The 24,844-nt window shown below is 37.3% G+C and overlaps 1 protein-coding gene across 3 annotated transcripts in view; it reads right to left on the reverse strand.

The window, feature by feature from the left end:
- Nucleotides 1-24,844, reverse strand: part of BABAM2 (BRISC and BRCA1 A complex member 2) — a 416,595-nt gene that overhangs the window by 325,995 nt on the left and 65,756 nt on the right. For all 3 annotated transcript variants that reach the window (XM_028496715.2, XM_055089090.1, XM_055089091.1), the window contains exon 4: nt 3,745-3,839. In XM_028496715.2, the coding sequence (XP_028352516.1) occupies nt 3,745-3,839 (95 nt within the window). The remainder of the gene's footprint in view (nt 1-3,744; nt 3,840-24,844) is intronic.

A 24,844-nucleotide genomic window follows, 5' to 3' on the forward strand; every position in this document is an offset into this window, starting at 1 on the left:
AACAGGGAGGAGATATGGGGATATATGTATGTGTATAGCTGATTCACTTTGTTATAAAGCAGAAACTAACACACCATTGTAAAGCAATTATACTCCAATAAAGATGTTAAAAAAAACCCACTGAATTATACTCTTTAAATAGGTGAATTGTATGGCATATAAATTATGTCTCAATAAAGAAGGTATTTTTAAAAAATCAGAGCTATTCCCCAAATGGAAAATGATACCTCACTGGAAATAATGTCAAGCAAAGGCAAATGGCCCTCTATTGGAGATATTACTGTAGGAGACGGATTCAATTCGTGGTTCCCAATAGCAGTTCACAGACTAACACATAAAAATCACCCAAGGAACTTAATGACTCTGTGGCTCCCTAAAGCATCTATCTAATTCAGTATGTCCAGTGAGGTTCAATAATTTGTATTTTTAACAGGCTTCCTAAATTATTCTAGCATATAGCCAGAAGTGGGACCAACTGTACCATTAAGATCCTAACAATTTTATGATTCCCTGATATCTATGAGATACCTATCTCTAGATCTGGTATCTATCTAGTACTTTCCACTCAGCTGAGAATCTCAAAGTCCATAATGAAATTCACCTTCCTGAATGAAGAGTCTGTGTTTAGAAAAAAAGTGGCTTCATCAGATGGATTAGAGCACCTCATATATTTTTATTAACCTTATGTGTATCCTTTAAGCTACCTCAAACCATTTTTTGCAAAGATACAGGGCACCCTCCAGAGCTGTGTAGACCTCACCCAGCTAGGGCAGGGTGTATCCTGGTTGCTTTTCTAGGCTTGTCCAGCTGACTGGTCCGTAAAGAAGCACTGGGTAACCTGACTGAGGCCTTAGATAAACTATAGCTAAAGAGAGGTGTTCCCCTAGATTTGTAATCTTTCTTTTAGATATAGTGCTTTATTTTTTTGGCTGTTCTTTTTCAGCTAATTTCTCAAAAACATTTATGATAACTTCACTCAAAACTAAACATCAGGGGACTTCCCTGGTGGCACAGTGGTTAAGACTCCACGCTCCCAATGCAGGGCGCCCAGGTTCAATATCCGGTCAGGGAACTAGATCCCACATGCATGTCGCAACTAAGAGTTCACATGCCACAGCTAGGGAGCCTGTGTGCCGCAACTAAGGGGTCGGTGAGTCACAACTAAGAAGCCCACGAGCCGCAACTGGGGAGCCCACCTGCCGCAACTAAGACCCGGAGCAATCAAATAAATAAATAAATAAAAATAAAATAACATATACACCATTAAATAAATAAATAAGTAATAAAAAGGTTACACTTATAAAAAAAGAAAAAAAAACACTAAACATCAGAAGAGTGAAGTTATAATATCAACTCCAACACAACAATATGGTCAATTTCCCAGATGAATGGATAAAGAAGATGTGGCACATATATACAATAGACTATTACTCCGCCATAAAAAGAAACGAAATTGAGTTATTTGTAGTGAGGTGGATGGACCGAGAGACTGTCATACAGAGTGAAGCAAGTCAGAAAGAGAAAAACAAATACCATGTGGGATAGGGAGGGTGGGAGGGAGATGCAAGAGGGAGGAGATATGGGGATATATGTATATGTATAGCTGATTCACTTTGTCATACAGCAGAAACTAACACACCACTGTAAAGCAATTATACTCCAATAAAGATGTTAAAAAAATAAAATAAAATAAATCTAGGTCAATTTCCTGAATATTAAAACAGAAAAGTGGAATAAGATAAAACTTAAGGTCCTTTCTAGCTTTTAAAGTCTATACTCTCACCAAAATAAATAGATAGAGAAAAAGATAATGTCTATACTCACAATCCTTGCCAATATTGAAGATGTGCCTTGTAAATTTTACAGGCAATTAGTAAAGGAGAAATTGTAAACATATATTTCTTATCCTTTCCATCACAGTGCTCCCTCTTGCATCATCCTAGCTCAAAGCCCCTTCCCCCCGCCATAGATTTTTACAACAGTCCTCAATCTCTCTTAATCCATTATTTATTTTTTTTTTTTTGCGATACGCGGGCCTCTCGCTGGTGTGGCCTCTCCCGTTGCGGAGCACAGGCTCCAGACGCGCAGGCTCAGCGGCCATGGCTCACGGGCCCAGCCGCTCCCCAGCATGTGGGATCCTCCCAGACCGGGGCACAAACCCGCGTCCCCTGCATCGACAGGCGGACTCTCAACCACTGCGCCACCAGGGAAGCCCTCTCTTAATCCATTATACTGGCCACACTGCTGTTAGATAATTCTCTGAGTATCATTTCCTTCAGTGGCTCTTAACCTAGCATTCAATGCATTCCACAATCTTATCCCAAGTTATCTTTCTAACCTTTTCGAGCCCTTCCTTATATTAACTTACTCTTCAGCAAACCTGTCAAGTACCTTCTTCTACAATATATTATACATATCATTTGTTTATGTCATTCCCCTTTCTTGAAATACTCTCTGCCACACTCCCCACTTTTGTTCCATTCTTCAAGTATTATTATAAGTTTCACCTGCGCAACAAAGCCTTTTCTGACAAGCTTTTTTAAACTTCTGGAGCTCTTAGCCTGTAATATATCTTTGGCATTTAGCATATGCTACCTTCCACTGGGCCGAGTTAATACAGGACAGATCTGTAGGGGTACTTCTGCCTTATTTTCTCCAGGTAATAAGGCCTTCAGCTTCAATATGGGGTGAATTTGTAACACAAAGCATCTAAAGGGACCATACTTAAACTACAATTTTTTTAAAAAAACAACTAAAGTAACAGTTTATGTGCAATTATTAGATATTTTGCAACAAACCCATCCTACTCTTGCCAACTGCATTTTTACAGCTGTGTTCCAAAATTTAAGATAATTCTTTAGGTTTGGGTTAGTACTTCCTGTTTAATACTTCCCTTTTAAAAAAGGGAGGGGGGACAAGATTTCAAAGCAAGTCCACAAACTTTTAATTACAAAACTTCAATGAGACAAAAAAAATTTTCCAAAAAACAAAACTAAGAACATAGTTTTTGAACAATAATAGAACCTCTTAATGGTATAGGCATCATAGCAAAAGCAAACTTGAGAAGGGAAAGAGAGAGACATTTTGTCTGGTCAGACCTTTTAAACAAAATGGCACATGCTTTTCTCCACTAGCCATGAAAAAAACACTTTTATACAAACCACATGTGCTCTGACAAGTACTACCACCCTTTTCTCTGCTTTAAATCCAGAAACATTTTACTTCAACTACAAAGTTTTTGGTCTTGCTTAATAAAGAACACTTAATCTGGTCTTTACCCTTCTGATAATAATACTGAGAAAATGCAGATGTAAGTCCAAATTTGCCACTTTCACTTCTATACAAAAAAAGGCCTCCTGAAGAGCCAAGAAACACTCCCCTAACAAGCCCTGTGATGAAGTGTTAGTAAACATTAGAAAATTGATTGCAGGCATGAAATATTAAGTTAAAACAAAGAAAATGTTTTCAACATGTCTCCTTCAGCTGAAGTAAATATATTTTAACCAATATGCTAGAGGTTTTCATTAATTCAAAATAGTCTGAAAATAAAACTGCAATGAAAAAAAATCTCTTATTATAACTATTTTGGCACATAACGAGTTACACTTATTTCATAGGACAGAGAAAAAAGGGGTGGAAAAAATCCATATGTTCAGCAAATGTATCTGTTAAAGAATTGTCAAAAGCTAACTTCATTCTCCTTTCAGCAAACAGAGATCATCGAAACAGGCCTGCAGTACTCACATGCAGAGCCGAGGGGTCTGGCAGGAACTCAGCATCTTCTCCAAAGATAAAGTCGGGAGGCAGCTCTGGGTACTGGGCATTGAAAATGATATCCCCTGAAATAAAAGAAAATGTCAGGCCCTTCTTATTTCCTTGCAAATGTATGAATGATCTGAGGAGTGCATCAGAAAAACTTCTAAAAGAAGTTTATATTAGTTTAACAAAAATACTGAAAAGCACTTTCAGAAACAAAAGAACTGATATCTTCTTTTAAATTAACATCCACAGCATGCAATCAGAAAGTGTTACCTCCTAATACACTATAAATATAAATACCCATGTAGAAAAGGAGAAGCAACGACATCCAAAGTACATGCAGATTTTGTTAATAGGAAACATTACTGTCCAATCACTGCCTGCTAATTAATAAGCCTTTGTCAAGGACTGATTTTCTAAAGATAAAGTCCTTGCCTTGAAGAAATTAAACACACAAACCTTTGGTATAATGGAAAGAAAATTTGGCTTGGAGTCCAAAAAGTCAGATGTAAAACCACAGGGTCTCCTAATTATTTATTAGTTCAAGTCATCTTGGGCAAGTTTTAACTTCTTTAGAGTTCAGTTTCCTCATCGGTAAAAAGGGAATATAATAGTACTGACATCACAGATTTGTTGTGAGGGTAAAAAGAGATAGCATGTCTAGCTAGGTGTCTGGCATATGGTAAGCACTCAACAAGTCATACAGGAGTACTACTATTGTTAGTAATAGTGTTAATACTATTGAAAGTATTATATTGAAGCATAAGATAAATTACAAAAGCTCCTTGGCAAATTTGTACTATAGGTTCTTCTACCTCTCTGTTCCTCTCCTTTCTCCTTCTTTAGCTTCCTTTTTTTTTCCCTCTGCTCACCCCAAGAATCAGCCCTCATCATTCCACTAACACCAACGAGCAGATTAGTATACCCCCAATCTAACACACATACGGGGTTGTAGTGTATAAGAGTGTGTATACTTGTATACGTGCACACAACCTCTGTACCCATGCACACACATAGTGTTGTATCAGTCCAGTCATTTTTACTGCTCAAACAATAATATCTTCATAGTGACATCTAAATTCAAACATTCAGAATTCAGTTTTCATTTGAGCCTTTCTAACCCTGCGTACTATGTATTTCAACTTCAAACTCAACAAGTCTAAAAACATGCTCATGACTATCCCTTTTCTCACTCCTTTCTTCCCCTAACTGACTTCCCCATTTCTAGGGATGGCACTGCTACTCCTTAATCACCCATGCTGAAACTTTAATGTCATCTTTGAACTGACCCACACCCTTTATACTCTTAGAAAACAAGTCATCTCAATTTTTTCCCCAAAATGTTTCTCATATGCATATTTCCTACTGTTAACAGCTCAACCCAGGCCCAGATGACTTAGTCCATACAGTTATGTATCCAAAGAACAAAAATTTGAACTCTGCTCTAGGCACTATGCTGGGCATGAAAGATCAAACAAAAAACTCTTGTTTTTAAGGACTCAACAGACTAGAAGAATTACTACCATACCCTCTTAAATGGTCTCTCAATACATCCAGCCCATAATACATATTATCATAAAGTAAATCTTAAAGTACTGCTTTGCCCCAAAACATCCTAGCTCAAAAAATTTCAATGGTTCTCTAATGTCAAATGGAGTAAGAGCAAACTTTTCAAACTGGCATTTAAGGCCTCCAAAACACAATGTTCCTTATTTATCCACCCTTCTCTCTATCTACAAGCCAATACCAATTTTCTATTCCAATCAACATGATCCACTTGCTGACCTCCAAACTATGACACCTAGTTGAAATGCTCTTTCCCCTTGCTCAGTTTTACTCATCTTGTATGAGCCCTCTTAATTACCTTCTCTTGCATGAAGCCTTCCCTAATAAATCCAGTACACACTGATCATTGTTACTTCTGAAATTCAACAATATTGATTGGTTATGCCATTCAGTGAGTATTTAACTGTAGTCTTATATTGGTTTCGTAGCTCCATTAATTTAAAAAATTCATAATAAACACATGGTACATGCGAGGCACTATGATACATACCATGTCAATACAAAGATGGTTATCCTCAAGGAGCTTACATTTAGTGAGGGGGACAGAACATATACACTGCAGCACAAATACACAGCACTACAAAGTAAGTACATATACTTGATCTTCCTAAATATCTTGTAAGCATTCAGAGAATAAATATGCTCTTATACTTATTTCATGTCTTCTCCGACAGGGCAAAGTACAATAGATACAGAATATATTCAAGAAATGATCAATATATGAAAGAAGTTCTGTTCTCTGAATTGGTAAACAATAGGGCTTCCCTGGTGGTGCAGTGGTTAAGAATCTGCCTGCCAATGCAGGGGACACGGGTTCAAGCCCTGGTCCAGGAAGATCCCATATGCCGCAGAGCAACTAAGCCCGCGCGCCATAACTACTGAGCCTGCATTCTAGAGCCCGCGAGCCACAACTACTGAGCCTGCGTGTCACAACTACTGAAGCCCATGAGCCTACAGCCCATGCTCCATAACAAGAGAAGCCACCGCAATGAGAAGCCCGCGCACCACAATGAAGAGTAGCCCGTTCACCACAAATAGAGAAAACCCGTGCGCAGCAACGAACACCCAACTCAGCCAAAAATAAATAAATAAATCTTTTTTTAAAAAAAAAAGAATAAAGTATGGAAGAGTTACTTCCTCTACTTTCTGTAGGGAATAAATCTAAACAAGAAAATATCCTTCAGAAGTTGGGTGTGGAATTAAATTATCAAAAGTAGTACAATCACTAACTCTCCTTCACCCTACCACAATAACTAACCCTGGTTTTTAACTATATCTATTACAAATTATAAACCTCCTTCAAGTGTTCTAACTATAAAGCATTACCCCAAGCCAAGACTAAGAGGCAAAGACAATATAAATGTACTGATTACTCATTCTTACTCAACTATACCCATAAGTTAATAGAACAGAGGCATTAAAGTTTTGGAAAAAGCCAAGCTAGAATCTATTGTGCCTTAATGTTCAAAAAATAAATAGCATGCTAAATTCCAATAGAAGAAATTTTATTACTTTTATTATTACAGGAGGACACAAAGCTGGATTTTCAAGTTCTCAAAGGAGCACTGTCAGTAATACATATTTCCAAACCACTAAACATTAGAAATCTGATCCAAGGATATCTACTCTTACCAATTCTATTCAACATTGTACTGGAGGTTCTAGCCAGGGCAATTAGGCAAGAAAAAGAAATGAATGGCATCTAGATTGGAAAGAAAAACTAAACTTATCTCTATCCACAGATGACATGATCTTGCATATAGAAAACCCTAAAGAATTCACACACACACACACACACACACACACACACACAAAACTATGAGAACTAATAAACAAGTTTCACGAGGTTGCAAGATACAAGATAGATGTATAAAATCAACTGCTTTTCTATACACTACTAACAAACAATCCAATCATAAAGTTAAGAATATAATTCCATTTACAACATCAAAAAGAATGAAATACTTAGGAATAAACTTAACGAAAGAAGTGTTAAGACTTGTACTCTAAAAACTACAAAACATTGTTGAAAGACTTTAAAGAAAGCCTACATATATGGGAGATGAACAACTCATATTCATGGATCAGAAGACTTAATATTGTTAAGATGGCAATACTACCTAAATTAATCTACAGATTTCATGCAATCCTGCTGGCTTTTTTTTTTTTTTTTTGCAGAAATTGACAAACCAATCCTAAAAGTCATACGGAAATGCAAGGGATCCACCATGGCCAAAAAGTAATCCTGAAAAAGAGCAAAGTTGAAAGACTCACACTTCCCAGTTTCGAAATTTATTACAAAGCCACAGTAATGAAGACAGTGTGGTAATGACATAAGGACAGACATGCAGATCAACGGAACAGAATTCAGACTCTGTAAATAAACTTTCATATTTATAGTCAACTGATTTTTGCCAAGGGTGCCAAGACAATTCAGTGGGGCAAAAAGAGTTTTTCATCATTTGACACCCATAAGGATGACTATTAAAGAGAGAGAGAATATAACAAGTGTTGGAGAGGTTGTGGAGAAACTGGAACCCCTGTGCACCACTCGTGGGAATGTAAAACAATGCAGCCGCAATGGAAAACAATATGGCAGTACCTCAAACTTTTAAAAATACAATTACCATATGATCCAGCAATTCTACTCTGGGTCTATACTCAAAAGAAGTGAAATCAGTGTTAGCATCTCAAACAAATATTTTTATACTCAGGTTCACAGCAGCATTATTCACGATAGACTAATGAAAACAACACAAGTGTCCCTTGATAGATGAATGGATAAACAAAATGCAGTGTACAAATACAATGGAATATTAATCAGCTTTAAAAAAGGACATTCTGGGACTTCCCTGGCAGACCAGTGGTTAAGACTTCGCCTTCCAATGCAGGGGGTGTGGGTTCAATTCCTGGTCAGGGAGCTAAGATCCCACATGCCTTGCGGCCAAAACACCAAAACATAAAACAGAAGCAATATTGTAACAAATTCAATAAAGACTTTAAAAATGGTACACACACACACACACACGCACACACACACACAAAGACATTTTGACACATGGTATAATATGGATGAACCTTGAGGACGTTATGGAAAGTGAAATAAGCCAGTCATAAAAAACACAAATACTGTACAATTCACTTATATGAGGTACCCAGACTAGTCAAATTCATAGAGGCAGAAAGGAGAATGGTGGTTAGCAGGAGCTGGAAGAAGGGGAGAATGGGAAGTTGTTGTTTAAAGGGTATAGAGTTTCAGTTTTGTAAGATGAAAAGAGTTATGGAGATTACACAACAATGTGAATGTACTTAACACTACTGAGATGTTTGTTATATATATTTTACACAATTTTTAAAAAATTTTTAAATAAAAGAGTCTGTTATAGACTGAATGTTTGTGCCCCTTTAAAATTCATATGTTGAAACCTAATCCCCAGTATGACAGTACTTGTAGGTGGGCCTTTGTGGGTGATTAAGTCATAAGGGCAGAGCCCTCATGAATGGGATTAGTGCCCTTATAAAAGAGACCCAAGAGAAGGCCCCTCCCACTTCTGCCATGTGAGGTTATAACAAAAAGACAGACTGTTTATGAACCAGGAAGAAGACCCTCACCACTGACTCTGCCAGCACCTTCATCTCAGACTTCCCAGCCTCCAGAACTGTGAGAAATAAACATCTGTTGTTTAAGCCACCCAGTGTACGGTAATCTGTTATAGCAGCCTGAACAGACTAAGACCGAGTCTTTTCAACAAATGGTGTTGGGAGAACTGGATAGCCACATGCAAAAGAATGAACTTGAGTCCCAACTCATACCGTATACAAAAATTAACTCAAAATGGACCTAAGACCTAAGTGTATGAGCAAAAATTATAAAAATCTTCAAAGAAAACATACGAGTAAATCTTCATAACTAGGCAATGTTTTCTTAGATGATAAATCAAAAGCACAAGCAACAAAAGTAGCTAAACTGGACTTCATAAAAATTTAAAACTTTTGTCCTTCAAAGAACAATATCTAGAAAGTGAAAAGACAGCCCACAGAATGGGAAAAAATTTGGATTTAGGATTTGGCAAATCACATATCTGATAAAGGACTCGTACCCAGAATATAAAGAACCCTTTTACTTCAACAATAAAAGGCAAACAACCCAATTTAAAAACGAGCAAAGGATTTGAATAGACATTTCTCCAAAGAAGATACAGAAATGGTCAATAAACGTATGAAAAGATGCTCAACATCATTTGTCATTAAGGAAATGAAAACCAAAACCACAAAAAGATACCACTTCAGACCCACTATGATGGCTACAATCAAAAAGACAAATAATGACAAGTGTTGGTGAGGCTGTGGAGAAACTGGAACCCTCATACAGTGCTGGTGAGAATATAAAACAGTGCCATCACTTTGGAAAATAGTTTGGCAATCCTCAGAATGCTAAACATAGAGTTACTTCAGGACCCACCAATTCCATTCCTAGGTATATACCCAAGAAAAATGGAAATGTATGTCCACACAAAGACTTGCACATGAATGTTTGTAGCAGCATTATTCACAATAGCCAAAAAGAAACAACTCAGTGTTCATCAACTGATAAATTGATAAATAAAATGTGGTATATACATATAATAGAATATTATTCAACTATTAAAAAAAAAAGAAGTACTGATATATGCTACCATGTGGATAAACCGTGAAAATTTTATGCTAAGTGAAAACAGCTGGACACAAAAGGCCACATATTGTATGATTGTTGTGTAATTCCACTTCTATGAAATGTCCAGAATATGTAAATCCATAGCCACAGAAAGTAGATTAATGGTTGCCAGGGGCCTGGAAAGGCGGGAGTGGGGAGTTACTGTTAACAAGCACAAAGTTTCTTTCTGTGGCGATGAAAATGTTCTGGAATTTGTGTTGATGGTTGCACAACTTCGTGAATGTATTAAAAACCACTAAATTGTACATTTTGAAGAGTGAATTGCATGGTATGTGAATTATATCTCAATAAAGCCACTGTTTTTTTAATCTGATGCAAAAATTCATCCCATTTTAATCCAAACTTAAACACAAATAAATTAGAAAGTGTTTACTCAATGGTTATGAGTAAATTATTTTTTATAAATAAAATCGTCTTGAAAATGCAATTGGAGAGTTCTCCATTTAAAGAAACTCTGCAATGAGTCCTTTTGAAAAGCAAAGAATGTTTTTTAATAAGATGAATACTTACAAAGACCTTTATTTTTCAAGAAGTTCCCCAAATGGGTCCTTTTAAAGGAGAGTACTGGGGAGTGTTAATTTTTTTTAAATTTTCATTGATTTAAAAAATTTTTTTAAAGCTGCCAAAATTATTTAAATATGCAATAAATTTTTTAAAGGAAACAATGTATACCAATTATTACACCCTCAACTGAAAGGATCCTTTTAGGGAGAAAGAAAAGAGAGAGATTATCATATTACACAGAGTAAAAATATTATACAAATAATTTTCAAAACAAAGAAATAAATATCTTTCAGAATTTCACACTCTTACATTTCAGAATTTCTCAAAATCTTACTTTCAACCTCAAAGAACTCCTAAAACACTCTACCTTAATACTCTATAGCCTCTTGGGAATAAAATGCAGCAATGTTTTCTTGCTAGGGAGAATGGTCAGTAAATCAGACGAGAACATTTATTAAAAACCCACCATGCACAGATGCACATATTAGACACCTGGGGAGTTATTTAGGAAGTAGAAAACATAGTCCCTGACCTCAAGGCAGAGATGGTGGAAAAAGACCAACACAAATCATGGAGAAGGGCAATAACATCGCATTTCCTTTATTTCACCCTGGAGAAGATGATACAAACACAGAGTACAGATCACTTGGATACTGCTTACTCCAACTTTTCATAAAAAGGAAGAGCAGGCAAGAGAACAAAGAAATAAAAATAGGATCAGAGGTGATATAAGGTGAGGTTAAGAAAGGAAGAAACAAACAAAGAAAGAAAAGAAAGTAAAGAAACAAAACACCTAGAATGGCTAGAAGTATAACAAACACCTAATAACAAAATGGCAGTTTCAAGTCTTATTTTTCATGATTCCCTGAAAATTGACAGACTACCACTGTAGGACCAATGGGGCAGGAAAACTTCTCTTTGAAAATACACATCTACAATTCTTCATAGAAATCACAATCGGTGCTAGAAAGTTTTCATTTACATGCTGTGCCTTGGCAGCTGACACTCTTCAGGGCATATCAGCACCATCTCAGGAAGGCCCAATCACCAGATCCACAGAGCAGGCCACATGTCCTGCTCCCCAGTTACAGAAGGAACACAGCTTGTCCACAAGCTCCTTTCCTTATTCTTATAGTACATTGCTATTTTGTCTATCTCAAGCTTAAATAACTGCCAGGAAAACACAGTTTCAAAGAAGCAATTCAAATGGCAAATAACTGGTATTTTGCCAATGATGGAAGAATTATTCCTATCAGTGGCTACATAAAATGATTATTTACTGAAACTCCCAATTATGGGAAGCAAGGGTCAGACAAGAGTCTTGTGGAAATGCTAGGCTGAAGGAGATTTTCAACAGAAAGGCAGGTTTAAGCAACAGTTTTACAAAAGATTTTGGAGAGGTTAACTTATTTCCAAAAGTTAGTTCTAACTCTTGATAGTGTTTCCTTACACTGAAATGCAACCTATCTTTCTCTGAAAATTTCACCTACTAGTTCTTAGGAATTTATGGAACAAGTGTAGTTTCACTTTAGTATCAGAACCCTTCAATTATTTGCAGGCAGTTCTTGTGACCTCTCTTTCAACCCCACCATGAGTCACCTCTTGACCAGGTTAAATATCCCAGTTTCTTTCACTATTCCTCTTATGACTTGGTCTCCATTTCCTTTATCACTGTCTCCTCTCTCTTCTCTGCATGTGTACCAGTTTGTCAACAGTCCTCTTAGAGGGTAATACCCAGAACCAAACACAAGATTCCAGGTGTGCTCTAAAGAACACAGAATCAAGTAAAAAAAAATCCATGTCTTCATTTTAGATACTAAACTTCTATTAATAAATACCACTGCAAATTGAAGTAGCTTTTTTGGCAGCCATATCAATGTTAACTCATATTATGCGTCCTATCAACTAAAAGCCCCCAAATTTTACATATACACTAATGCTAAGCCATATATCCCTCATTCTTAACTTGGATACCTGAATTTCGGAAGCCATTTCAGGAGTTTAAATTTATCCCTATTACATTTCAATCTTGTTAGATTCACCTCTCTATTTACAACCCATCAGAATATTCTTAGGTTCTATTCTAATTTAAGGTTGGCACCCTCACTTTCAAGTTATACACAGACTGGCTAACCATGCTTCTGGGAAACTCCCTCTCTGGCAGCCACAGTTCAATTATCAGTACCTCTTGGGTGCAATCATTCAAACAATAATATTTACCCCTAAATACTACAAACCTGCAGCACTGGAGCCAACAGGCTGTTGGGTGGGACTGACGGCAGCCTCCGGGAGGGCTCGCGCCAATGAGTCCTCCCCAGAACTGCCGCCGCCATTTTCTCTGTCCCCACGGTGAGCCACAGCCGCCTCCCCACCTCTGCAGGAGACCCTTCCAGTACTAGCAGGATTGTGGTTATGGAGAAGGTGGAGATGCATACTGCACAGCCTGCCCTCCCCTCAGATACAAAAGCAGCTGGGGCCACCACAGATGTCAGACTTGCATCACCTGTGCTGTCATAAATCGTATCCAGAAGGCTAACTGTACAGCTACCTCTAATGCCGTCTATGGGGACTGTCTGCCCAGGTTCTACCAAAAGACACGTACTGGAGGCCTGCAGGATCAAGAGTGTATCCCATGCACGAAGCAGACGCCCACCTCGGAGGTTCAGTGTGTGTACCCAGTTCTCTTCTCCCCTTTCTTCCCCAATCCATTGGGTGACAGCAGGACAGGGTAGTAAAGACTTCCCCTACCCCCTCATACTCCTTCCTATAGGGTAGATTGGCAAGGGAATAGGTTAGATTTGAGTAACATTTTCACAGTATATTATCTGTGTAACCTTCTATAAATCATTGAAACTCATTGAACCTCATTTCCCTCATCTGAAAAAAATGTAAGTCATGAAAATCATTGTTCTTCATAACTTATGGGATGCTGTCTAGTTCTAATGAAATAACAGGTTCGAAAGCACTTTGTAACTCACATTTGTACACTTGTGGATTATTTATTTGAAGTTTATAGGAGCCCCTAATGCTTAGGACTGGTAAAAGGCTGAATGAAGTACTAGGATCTAGTCTATGCCCATATCACTATCCATTTATCTATCATTTTTGTCTATCTACCATCTATATGTCCACTATTTTTTAAATTCATTGATATCTTTTTAAAACATGAAGTATTTCAAATCTGTAGAAATATTTTAAATGCAGAAAAATATAAAAATAAAAATGCTCAGTTACACAGCATCAATAATTAATAAATCTTAAAATTTTGCAAAAAAAACCCCTACAAACCTGAACATTCATCACAAGGATATGATGAAGAAACTTATCAAATGCCTCAAACATACACTCTGTTTTCCCTACAAATTCAGAGATACCGCCAATGATTCCATTGTACAGCACATTTTTTTGTCTTAAGAGGTAAAATTTCTTTTCCTATATTAAGAAAAAGAGACTATAAAGAATTATATCTGAGAGTTGTTACAATTTGCATGAAACAGGCCCTCAAAAATTATATGTAGAGGAAAGGATGAAAGTGGGGGTAGATTAAACTGAGATCATTTAAATTTCCCTCCTTTCCTTATGAGACTTCCTTCTCTCAGATTCCTGTCTCTAGACTGAGACCACATGTACACCTTATTTGCATTTCCAGTATCTAAGCTGCGCTGTGTAACAGAAATATAATACAAGCCATATACATAATTTAAAAATTATTAGTAGCAACTTGAAAAGAGTAAAAAGAAAAGAATGAAATTAAATTTTTAACTATTTTTAAAAATTTTATATACAGTAAAATGTACCTTTTTTGTGTAGAGTTAAATGAGTTTTATCATATGTGTAGATTCACATGCAGAGATTTGTATAAATGCTACCAAAATTAGGATACAAAACAATTCTATCACCCTCCAAAATCTCTTCATGCTATGCCTTTGTCACTGAACTTTCCCACCATCCCTCATCTCTGGCAACCTCTGATCTGTTCTCTGTCCCTTCAGTTTCACATTTTCCAGAATGTCATATTTAGAATCATATAGTAAGGTATTTAAAATCCAGCCAAATGTATTGATACATTTAAATCCATGTATGAATAGCCTGTTCCTTTCCTTGGCTGACTAGTGTTTCATCGTATGGATGGACCACAGTTTGTTTATCCATTTACCCAATGAAGGACACTTGGGTTACTTCCAGTCTTATAATGCAGCTACAAACATCCATGTACAGGTTTTTGTATGAATACAAAATTTCCATCTCTAGAAAAATGATTATAATTTCTAGGAAATACTTAGGAGTGGAACTCCTAGGTCATATGAAAAAGTGTATCTTTAACCTTAAAACAAATTGCCAAACTCTTTTCTAGAATAGCTGTTTCATTTAATAGTCACACAAACAATGCATGAGAGTTCCAACTGATACACATTCTCACCAACTGACATGGTCAGTTTGTTGTTCTCATTGTCCTTGTTGTTTTTAGTCCTTCTAACAGGTGTGTCATGGCATCTCATTATGGTTTTAATTTACACTTACCTAATGACTAAGGAAGTTAAGCATCTTTTTACATGCTTATTTGCTATCTGTATATCTTCTTTGGTTGACTGTTCAAATCTATTGCTCATTGCTTATTATTCAGTTGCTTGTTTCCTTATTATTGACTTTTGAGAGCTCTTTATATGTTCTTGAAATTTGTCCTCTGATAGATATGTGATTTACAAATATTTTCTCCCACTGTGTCTTATCTTTTCACTCTCTTAACAGCATCTTCAGCAGAACAAAGGTTTTGATTTTGGTGAAATCCAATTCATCAACATTTTTCTTTTACAGATTGTGTTTTTGATGCTATATCTAAGAATTCATTGCCTAACTCAAGTTACAAAGACTTCCTACCTATGTTTTATTCTTAGAGTTTTATAGTTTGAAATGGTACATTTCAGAACGTGACTCATTATTTTTTGTACACGGTTTAAGATATAGATGGAGGTTATTTTTTTTCCCTTGGCATAGAGATGCCCAATCACTCTAGCACCATTTGTTAAGAAGACTATCCCTTTTTTCCACTGAAGTGTTTGTTTCATAATTGTGAAAAATAAACTGACCATATTTATATGGTTCCATTATTGTACTTTGTATTTTATTTTATTGATTCATGTCTATTCTTTTGTCAATACGGCACCACCCTGATGATAAGTCTTAAAATTTAGTAGTCTGATTCCTCCAACTTTGTTTCTCTTTCCAAAATTATTTTGCTATTCTAATTCCTCTGCCTTTCCAAATAAATTTTAAAATCATCTTATCAATATCTACAAAATCCTGCTGGGATTTTGATGGGAATTACACTAAAACTATAGATTAATTTAGGGAAAAATGACTTAACTATATTGAGTCTTCCAATCCATCAATATGATACGTCTTTCCATTTATTGAGGTCTTTGATTCCCTTTTTTTTTTTTTTTTGGCCATGCCACGTGGCATGCAGGATCTTAGTTCCCCAGCCAGGGATGGAATCCGTGCCCCCTGCAGTGGAAGCATGGAGTCTTAACCACAGCACCGCCAGGGAAGTCCCAAGGTCTTTGATTCCTTTCATCTGCATATAGATCCTGAACATACCTTATTAAATTTATAACTATTTCTTTTTTCTTTCCGTTTTATTTATTGTATTTTATTTAGAGAGAGAGTAGCTATTATAATGGCACTGTTTTTAAATTTTCTGTTTCCAATTGTTCTTGCTAGCATAAAAAAATATGATTGATTTTCCTGTGTTGACCTTGTATCCTACAACCACGGAAAACTCACTTATTAGTTCTAGGGGTTTTCTAGAAATTCCTTGGGATTTTCTACATAAACAATCATGTCATATCAAAGGGTTGAGATTCTTCTACTCCGTAACAGTTTCCTGTGTCACTTCCCACTAGAACACAAACAGAGGCAAACAGAGGCAGTGTTATCTCTTCCTTTCCAATCTGCATGCCTTTTATTTCTTTTCCTTGCCTTACTACTCTGTCTACAATTTCTAGTATAAAGTTATACAGGAGTGGTGAAAGTGAACATCCTTGCCTTGTTCTCAATCTTAGGAGGAAAGCATTTAGTTTTTTTTTTTACCATGTATGATGTTAGTTGTAGGTTTTGTGTAGATGTCTTTTCAGGTTCAGGTTGAGGAAATTCCCTTCTATTTCTAGTCTGCTAAAAGTATTTGTTATGAACAGATTTTGAATTTTGTCCAATGTTTTTTCTGCATCTATTGATATGATCATACAGTTTTTATCTTGTACTAGTCTATAAATAATGAGAATAACATTGATTGATTTTCAAATGTTGAACATGTTATTTATTCCTAGGATAAAGCCCACCTGGTCATAACACATTTTTTTTTTTTTTTTTTTGTGGGATCCTCCCAGACCGGGGCGCGAACCCGGTTCCCCTGCATCAGCAGGCGGACGCGCAACCACTGCGCCACCAGGGAAGCCCGGTAACACATTTTTTTGTTCTGCTAGATTCAATCTGCTGATATTTGCTTCTTTCTTCAAATGATGGATACTGGTCTAAACTTTGTTTTGTTTTTCTTATACTTCTTTGACTGGTTTTTATACCCGGAGAATGTGGCCTTATAAAATGAGTTGGTAAATTTTGTGTCCACTTCAATTTCTGGAAGAGACTGTGTAGAACTAGTGCTATTTCTTCCTTAAATGTTTAGTAGAATTTGCCTGAGATGATCTGGACCTGGAGTTTTATTTTTGAAAGATTGCTTTTTTTAAGCTATGAATTCAATTGTTTTAACAGATATAATATTATTCAGAGTATCTATTTCTTCTTGAGTGAGTTTTGATAATTTATGTCTTTCAAGGAGTTTGTTCATTTAAGTTGTCAAATAAGTTGATATAAAGTTAGGTTCAGACTGAAAGTGCTAAACTATGTTCTATGGACTTGGTTCAAATGGCAGTAGAGTTTTCAAAGCCTTTTAATGCTATCCTGGTTTTCCCCAAGTGTATGTTACCCAGAGACCAGTCAGGGACCTGGGCAAGAGTCTACACCACAGTTTAATTCTCAAAGCCTTTGCTATATTGATTCTGACCAGTTCCATACATGTGCAGCTCAAAAATAAGCCTGAAGATTCCATACACAAATTAAAGGATGCTTTTCTCCAGCTCCTTCCTCTCCGTGATTTCCCTCTATACTCTCTGACTCACAGGGGTGCCTTTTCCTGGTGTTCCAGCTAGAAAGCAGGAGTTTTAGCCTTCCCAAGTTATCGTGTGCTTCCCATGACTGTGTCCACCTAAAGGTGAAGCAGCAAAAGAAAAGAGTTAGAGAGGTTGCTGCAGGAGTCCAGTTTCACCACCGTAGCTTACCTTAATTAAGGCTAGGAGAGTTTAAAAAGTTCCATCCTAAAGCCCCCCCACCCCACTCTTTTGATCTTCTAACCCGAGAGAAAGGGTTTTCCTTGCAGCTTCTAGAATCTGTCCATGTCCATTGCATAGTTCCAGGATCCAGGGTACTCTAGGGTCTAAACCAGGAGATGGGAAAGGAAAAATGGGGTGGGGGGGCTTATTATTATATTATATGCTATTATATTATATTATATGCTATTATTAGTATGTCTGCTATTCTTAGTATATCTGCTATTATTTATTTTTCTGAGTCCTCAGGTAGTTGCTGTTTATATTCTTTAGGTATTCTAGGGTTTTTAATTGTAACCACTGAGAGAGATAGGGTGGAGAATATTCCTTCTTATCTGGAACTGATAATTAATCATAATAAATAAATATTTAAAAAATAATCATAAAGAAAACAATTAACTAAAATTAATTAATCTTAATTATTTATTTAGCCAATAGACACAAAACAGTATCATTTCAACACACAATGAATATAAAGGTAATTAATGAGATATTTTACATTATTTTTAGTACTAAGATTTCAGAATCTGCTGTGTCACATTTACAGCACATCTCAAATTCAGATTACCCATATTTTAAATACTCCATTGCCACTTGTCGCTAGCAGTGACCACGCTGGGCGGCACAGAGCTAGAGGAACAAATAAAAGGAAAGAAGAGAACAAAGGGAATGAAGGGAAAGTAAGAAGGTCACCCAACCTTCCACGACCACTTCCAGGTAAAATGTGCTCACTATTTCAAAGGCAGCAGATTCTGTTGCTGGGCAGTCATTAGTCGATGGATAAAGTACTATCTTGCACAGAAAAAATATATATGCCTACAGATCACTTTTACCTATTCATGGAAGTCCTATCCTAAGCATTATCCTACATGGCAGTATCTAAATCATCTGCAAATGACTTCTTCTTTTTTTTCTTTTTTTTTTTTGGCGGTACGCGGGCCTCTCACTGTTGTGGCCTCTCCTGTCGCAGAGCACAGGCTCCGGATGAGCAGGCTCAGCGGCCACGGCTCACGGGCCCAGCCGCTCCGCGGCATGTGGGATCTTCCCGGACCGGGGCACGAACCCGTGTCCCCTGCATCGGCAGGCGGATTCTCAACCACTGCGCCACCAGGGAAGCCCATGACTTCTTCTTTTAGTCTTCTTTTCTCCAGATAAAACATGTCAGTTGTTTCAGTGGTTTATAAAAAGAGACAGTTGTCGGGAAATTAAGCTACATAATTCTTAGGTATGTCAAAGGGAATTTGCTATGTTGCTGATTCTTAGAAACTTAGGCTAATTAGGAAAGGGGTATAATGTCCCATCTTCAGATGCTATGCTTTAAATGAACCTTTAACCTTGAATTTTTGTATCCTTATTTCAGCACATAAAATAACAATATCTTAAGTCAAATGCTATGAATTAGCATTACTTTATTGAGTAATAAATATTCTATTCTAGACAATTTTAATCTTAATAATTTTCTGATGCATATTCACAAAATGTTTCATTAATACAATTTGTTACCAACTTTTTTTAATGACTAAAATGCATCTGAAACCATAAAAAGAAAGATTTCTCAACCTTTCTATGATTGTTTTTTGTAGTTTAAAAAAGTAGTTAGGTATCAAATATAATTTTTAAACAAATCAGTAATAATGACTGTCATGACATAGTGAAACTGATGTTAATTAATTAATTTAGGTATATAGCCTCTACACTACTATGTGCTTACACTTCATTTTCTGTGAACTAAATATCATGGTGAGATGGATAAAAAAGTTGATTTAAATGTACAGAGTAAGTAAATTTGCATTTACAGAGAAGAGACATTGTCATTTGGAGGATACTATGGAAAAAACCATAGTATTGTATGTGAAGCAATACACACCCACAAAAAAGGTAACTGATTATTCTATACTTGAAGAAGCTTAAGAAAAAAGAGTATGTAACTGTAAAGATTTAGGTTGAACTGGCAGGATAAAAGAAGGCTTTTTTTCTCATTTTTAGAGAGATAATCTTTACTTGTTAATTCACTCAATACCTCAAAAAATATTGAGCATATACAATACTCCACGTCATGTCCGTAACAGAATAAGAATTAAGAGATTCTACTCCAATTAAGCTTGCAATCTAGGAGGTATGATCTTAGAGGTAAGACATTTATGAAAATAACTGTAAACACTAATAAATTATTGATTCAGAACAGCATCAACCAATGGATACTAAAACCCTTGGACAAAAACTTGTTGGGGAACAGGATAGTCTCAAATATCAGCCCACAGATAACTAATAAATTACAATATAAAAAAAGGTATCTTTATAATGGAGAAATCTGGCAGATACTACCTTAATTTAACCACGTGGTCAAACTTAGCAACACCAACAATGGAACAAACGGGCATCGTGGACCTTATGATGACTGCACTGAGAAGGATATAACACCACCTGTTTAGAAAGCTTGGCAAACATGTTTAAGCTAAATGCAATCATGAAGAGATAATCAGACAAACCAAACTGTGGGACATTCTACAAAACAACAGGCCTGGAGTCTTCAGAACCATAGATATCATGAGTGAAGGGAAAAAAAAATGGTAAGAGAACTACTCTAGATTAAAGAAAATAAAAGAGGTATGAGCAGTAAATACAGTGATGATCCTTCCCTGGACCACAGATCAGGGGAAAAAAGCTAAAAGGACATTAATGGACAACTGTAAATATAAATATGAGCCACATATTAGATAATATTATTGTATCAATGTTAAATTTCTTGAGCGTAATAACAGCATTGAGATTCCATAGAAGAAAAATGTCCTTTTAATGAGAGATATATACTGAGGTACTAGAGGTGAAGTATCAAAATGTTTGCAACTTACTTTAAATGGCTCTGCAAAAAGATTTAGATATACAGATATAAATATAATCTGTATCTGCATATGTATGCACACGTGTGTGAGTAAAGAGAGAAATAAATATGATAAAATGTTAACAACTGACAAATTAGATAAAGGGTTTACAGATATTCACCGTACAATTCTTTCAAAATTTTTATAGGATAGATGTTATTTTTAAAAATAACAATTTGAAAAAAAAAACAGTATAAGGTTAAAACTGATTAGTGTCACATTAAATGGACAAAATAACATGCCATGGAAATTCTGAAAATGGAGGTATTAGTAAGGAATATATAAGAGATGGCTTCATCAAAGAAGTGGCACTTGAGCTGGGTGTTAGATAACAAAAACAACTCTAAAAGAAAAAAAATTTACAAAATACATTAATACATTCTTTCATAAAAAGTGAAACAAGGGGCTTCCCTGGTGGCGCAGTGGTTAAGAATCTGCCTGCCAATGAAGGGGACATGGGTTCAAGCCCTGGTCTGGGAAGATCCCACATGCCGCGGAGCAACTAAGCCCGTGCGCCACAACTACTGAGCCTGCGCGTCTGGAGCCTGTGCTCCGCAACGGGAGAGGCCGCGACAGCCCTGCCGATGCAGGGGGCACAGGTTCGTGCCCTGGTCCGGGAAGATTCCCACATGCCACAGAGCGGCTAGGCCCGTGAGCCATGGTCGCTGAGCCTGCGCGTCCAGAGCCTGTACTCCACAACGGGAGAGGCCACAGCAGTGAGAGGCCCGCATACCGCCAAAAAAAAAAAAAAGAGTGGCCCCCGCTCGCCGCAACTGGAGAAAGCCCTCACACAGAAACGAAGACCCAACACAGCCAAAAATAAATAAATAAAATTTTTTTTAAAAAAGTGAAATACAGAACATATACAAAAAAATTAAAGAATGCAAAGGATTTAGAAATGAAGTTATGAAGGGAACACCTTCAGCAAAAGCAGAGTTGTAGGAAACCCAAAGTACATCTAGAGAAGTGTAGCAGATGCCGCTGTTGCCCCACCCATATCCCCCTGGTCCACCCACCTCAGCACTCACTACAGCTCAGGATTCCTGTACACCGAAGCTTCTCAACCTCAGTCCCACTGACATTTGGGGCTGGATAATTCTTTGTTGTAGGGGGCCACTCTATAAGTAGGATGTTTAGCAATATCCCTGGCCTCTGCCCACCAGATGCCAGCCAGTAACACTCTCCTCCTCCCTCAGTTGTGACAACCAAAAGTATCTCCAGATATGGCCAAATGGTCTCTGGGGAGCAAAACAACTTCCCCACCCCAAACCCCACTCCCCATTTCCCTACCTCCCCTCCTCATCCTGCTACCCCCCAACATACACTATAAACCAGTGGCCACCCAGCTCAGGTAATTTCACCTGTCTGCCTAAGGGCATTCTCTGGCCTAAAAGAGAGCTTGGCAAAAAAAAAAAAAAAAAACCAAACAGACAAAAAGGCTACAAGTGCCTGAAAGTGAATGATACTAAGACCAAAGGATGAGAATGGATGTCTAAAGAACTTCTTTTCCCTTCCTTGGGACAATATGGAGGAGTTCTACACGGTTGGGAGGCTGGAAACAGGCTTTAACCCCATCTACCCCCAGCAATAACCCACTCAATTATGCACCCTTTTTTGGCTTTTCCCCCTCCCTTGTCTCTCTTCCCCACTCCCTCACTGTGTTTCCAGGGATCACCTTCCAAATAAACTATATGTACCCAAATCCTTGTCTCAGGCTCTGCTGTTCTAAGTATCCAAACTTAAGGCAGAAAATTTGGCTGTTCAGAGAAGAAATGTACGTTCCTCCTGGAGAAATGAAATGTTTAATATCTAACCATGACTAGGTGGGAGTTTCCAAAATCACACCTCTGACAGTTTTGCTCAGCACTTGGTCTGAGCCACTAAAGTTCAGCGTCATGAGACAAGGCTTTGGTCCTTCCACTTCTATTTCACAAGCAGAAAAGGAACGCAGCATGCCTGTACTCAAAAGGCAAAGAAAGGAATAAAGACTGAACAAACAAACCAAGTTACTTCAAAGAGAGGAGAATGGTTCAAACTATTAAAGCTGCCTGATCTACCAACTTAATCAAAACAAGGGGTAACTTGAGACCTGAGAGAATCTGGCTCAGCAACTCACTAGAGACCGACACACAACTCTGCAAAGTGCAACAATTTCTTACAAGAAATTGCTTCCCGCAGTTGTTCCCTGGAGGGAGAGGAAGAGTGAAAACGCTGGCCTGAGGCCTGGAGTGAAAAAAGTACAATATGAGCCTGGAATATCTGGTCATGCCAGAAAGCAAGAAAGCCATCAAAGGCTTTTGGGGTCATATTGACAAGACTCAGGAACATCACGAAGAGGCTCTCACTGGCCAAAGATGGGTCACTTCACGCATCAACAACAATAATAAGTGTAATGGGCTAAAACACATCAATAACCAATTAACCATGAGTTAATCATGATACACTAAAAAAAAAAATCAAGTTATCTTTGGAAGATGTGAAGGAAACTACTCATTATTTTGAAAACTGATTCATACAGGAAACACAGGAGCAAATGACATGGCTGAAATCATCAAAATTCAGATGCGGGAAAACTCTATAGGACAAATGCCCCAGTTTCTTCACAAATAAATTGAAAATGAAAAAAAAAAAAAAAAGAAGAGAGAAAAAAGACTGAAGGAGGAGGAAGAGGAGGCAAGAGAACAGGAAAGAAAAACACCATGAAGAAGAAAAGGAAAAACAGGAGAAAGAAGGAGGGACCAGGGATGAGATGACTGTAAATAATACATCAGTCTATTGCAATATATACACTCTCAGTATCCAAACAAACTGTAAACACACACACACATTTTGTTTACATATGTGTGTAACACACACACATTTTGTTTACGTGTGTGTGTGTTTGTATACATTGACCCAGGGAAATTTGAATACTACCTGGTAATGAAAGATTTTAGAATTAGTATCAACTTTTTAAAGTGTTACAATGATAGTAAAGTTATGTTTTAAAAAAGAGTCATTATCTCGTAGCAATACATACTGAAATATTTATAGATGATGTGATATGACACTCTGGATTTACTTCAAAATAATCCGGGAAACAGTTGACGGAGGACCCATCAAACATGATGGACCATGAACTGATAATTGTGAAGCTAGGTGATAGGTACCTAGGAATTCATTATACCACTCTCCCTACTTTTGCATTTGAAATTTTCCAAAAAAAAAGTTAAGTGACTTTCTCAAAGCCTCCACATATTGACACCAGAGTTGATCTCTGATGACAAACAATATAATTTATGTTGAAATAATCTTCATTCAGCAGACACAGAGTTGGAAGGGACCTTATAATGAGGGCAATCATACAATTTATCATCCAAACTGGGACACCCTAGGGTGGGAAAGAGGGCGTTATTAATAATTAACCAGGACAAGAGATGTAAAAAGGAATATAGTTGATCGCCCTCCACATATGATAACCAGCTCAGTTTCTGACAGCTCACAATTATCCCTTAAAATACACAATGTCTCTAATAAACAAGTTATATGGAATCTATTTTCATTCTTCCAGTAACAAAGAACTCAGCATATTAGTGGACAACACCAATCACTAAAAGCTCTTTTGCAGAGCCCAAATCCTCTTCCTAATAACCTGTCCCTGGTAGTATTGGTTTTAATACTTTCTGGGAGAACAGACTGTGATGAGTAGAAAGAACCCTGAACTAAGAGTAGAGAATGGGATCCGCCATTAACTAATGATACCATCTTGGACAATTTACTTAACCTCTCTCAGTCTCCACTTCCAGTCCTTTTTATCTTTAAAAACTAGCACTCCTGGGCTTCCCTGGTGGCTCAGTGGTTAAGAATCTGCCTGCCATTCCATGGTGGCGCAGTGGTTGAGAGTCCGCCTGCCGATGCAGGGGACACGGGTTCGTGCCCCGGTCAGGGAAGATCCCACATGCCCCGCAACGGCTGGGCCCGTGAGCCAAGACCGCTGAGCCTGCGCATCCGGAGCCTGTGCTCCGCAATGGGAGAGGCCACAACAGTGAGAGGCCTGC

The sequence above is a fragment of the Physeter macrocephalus genome, chromosome 12 (assembly GCF_002837175.3).
Source record: "Physeter macrocephalus isolate SW-GA chromosome 12, ASM283717v5, whole genome shotgun sequence".
NCBI classification, from domain to species: domain Eukaryota; kingdom Metazoa; phylum Chordata; class Mammalia; order Artiodactyla; family Physeteridae; genus Physeter; species Physeter macrocephalus.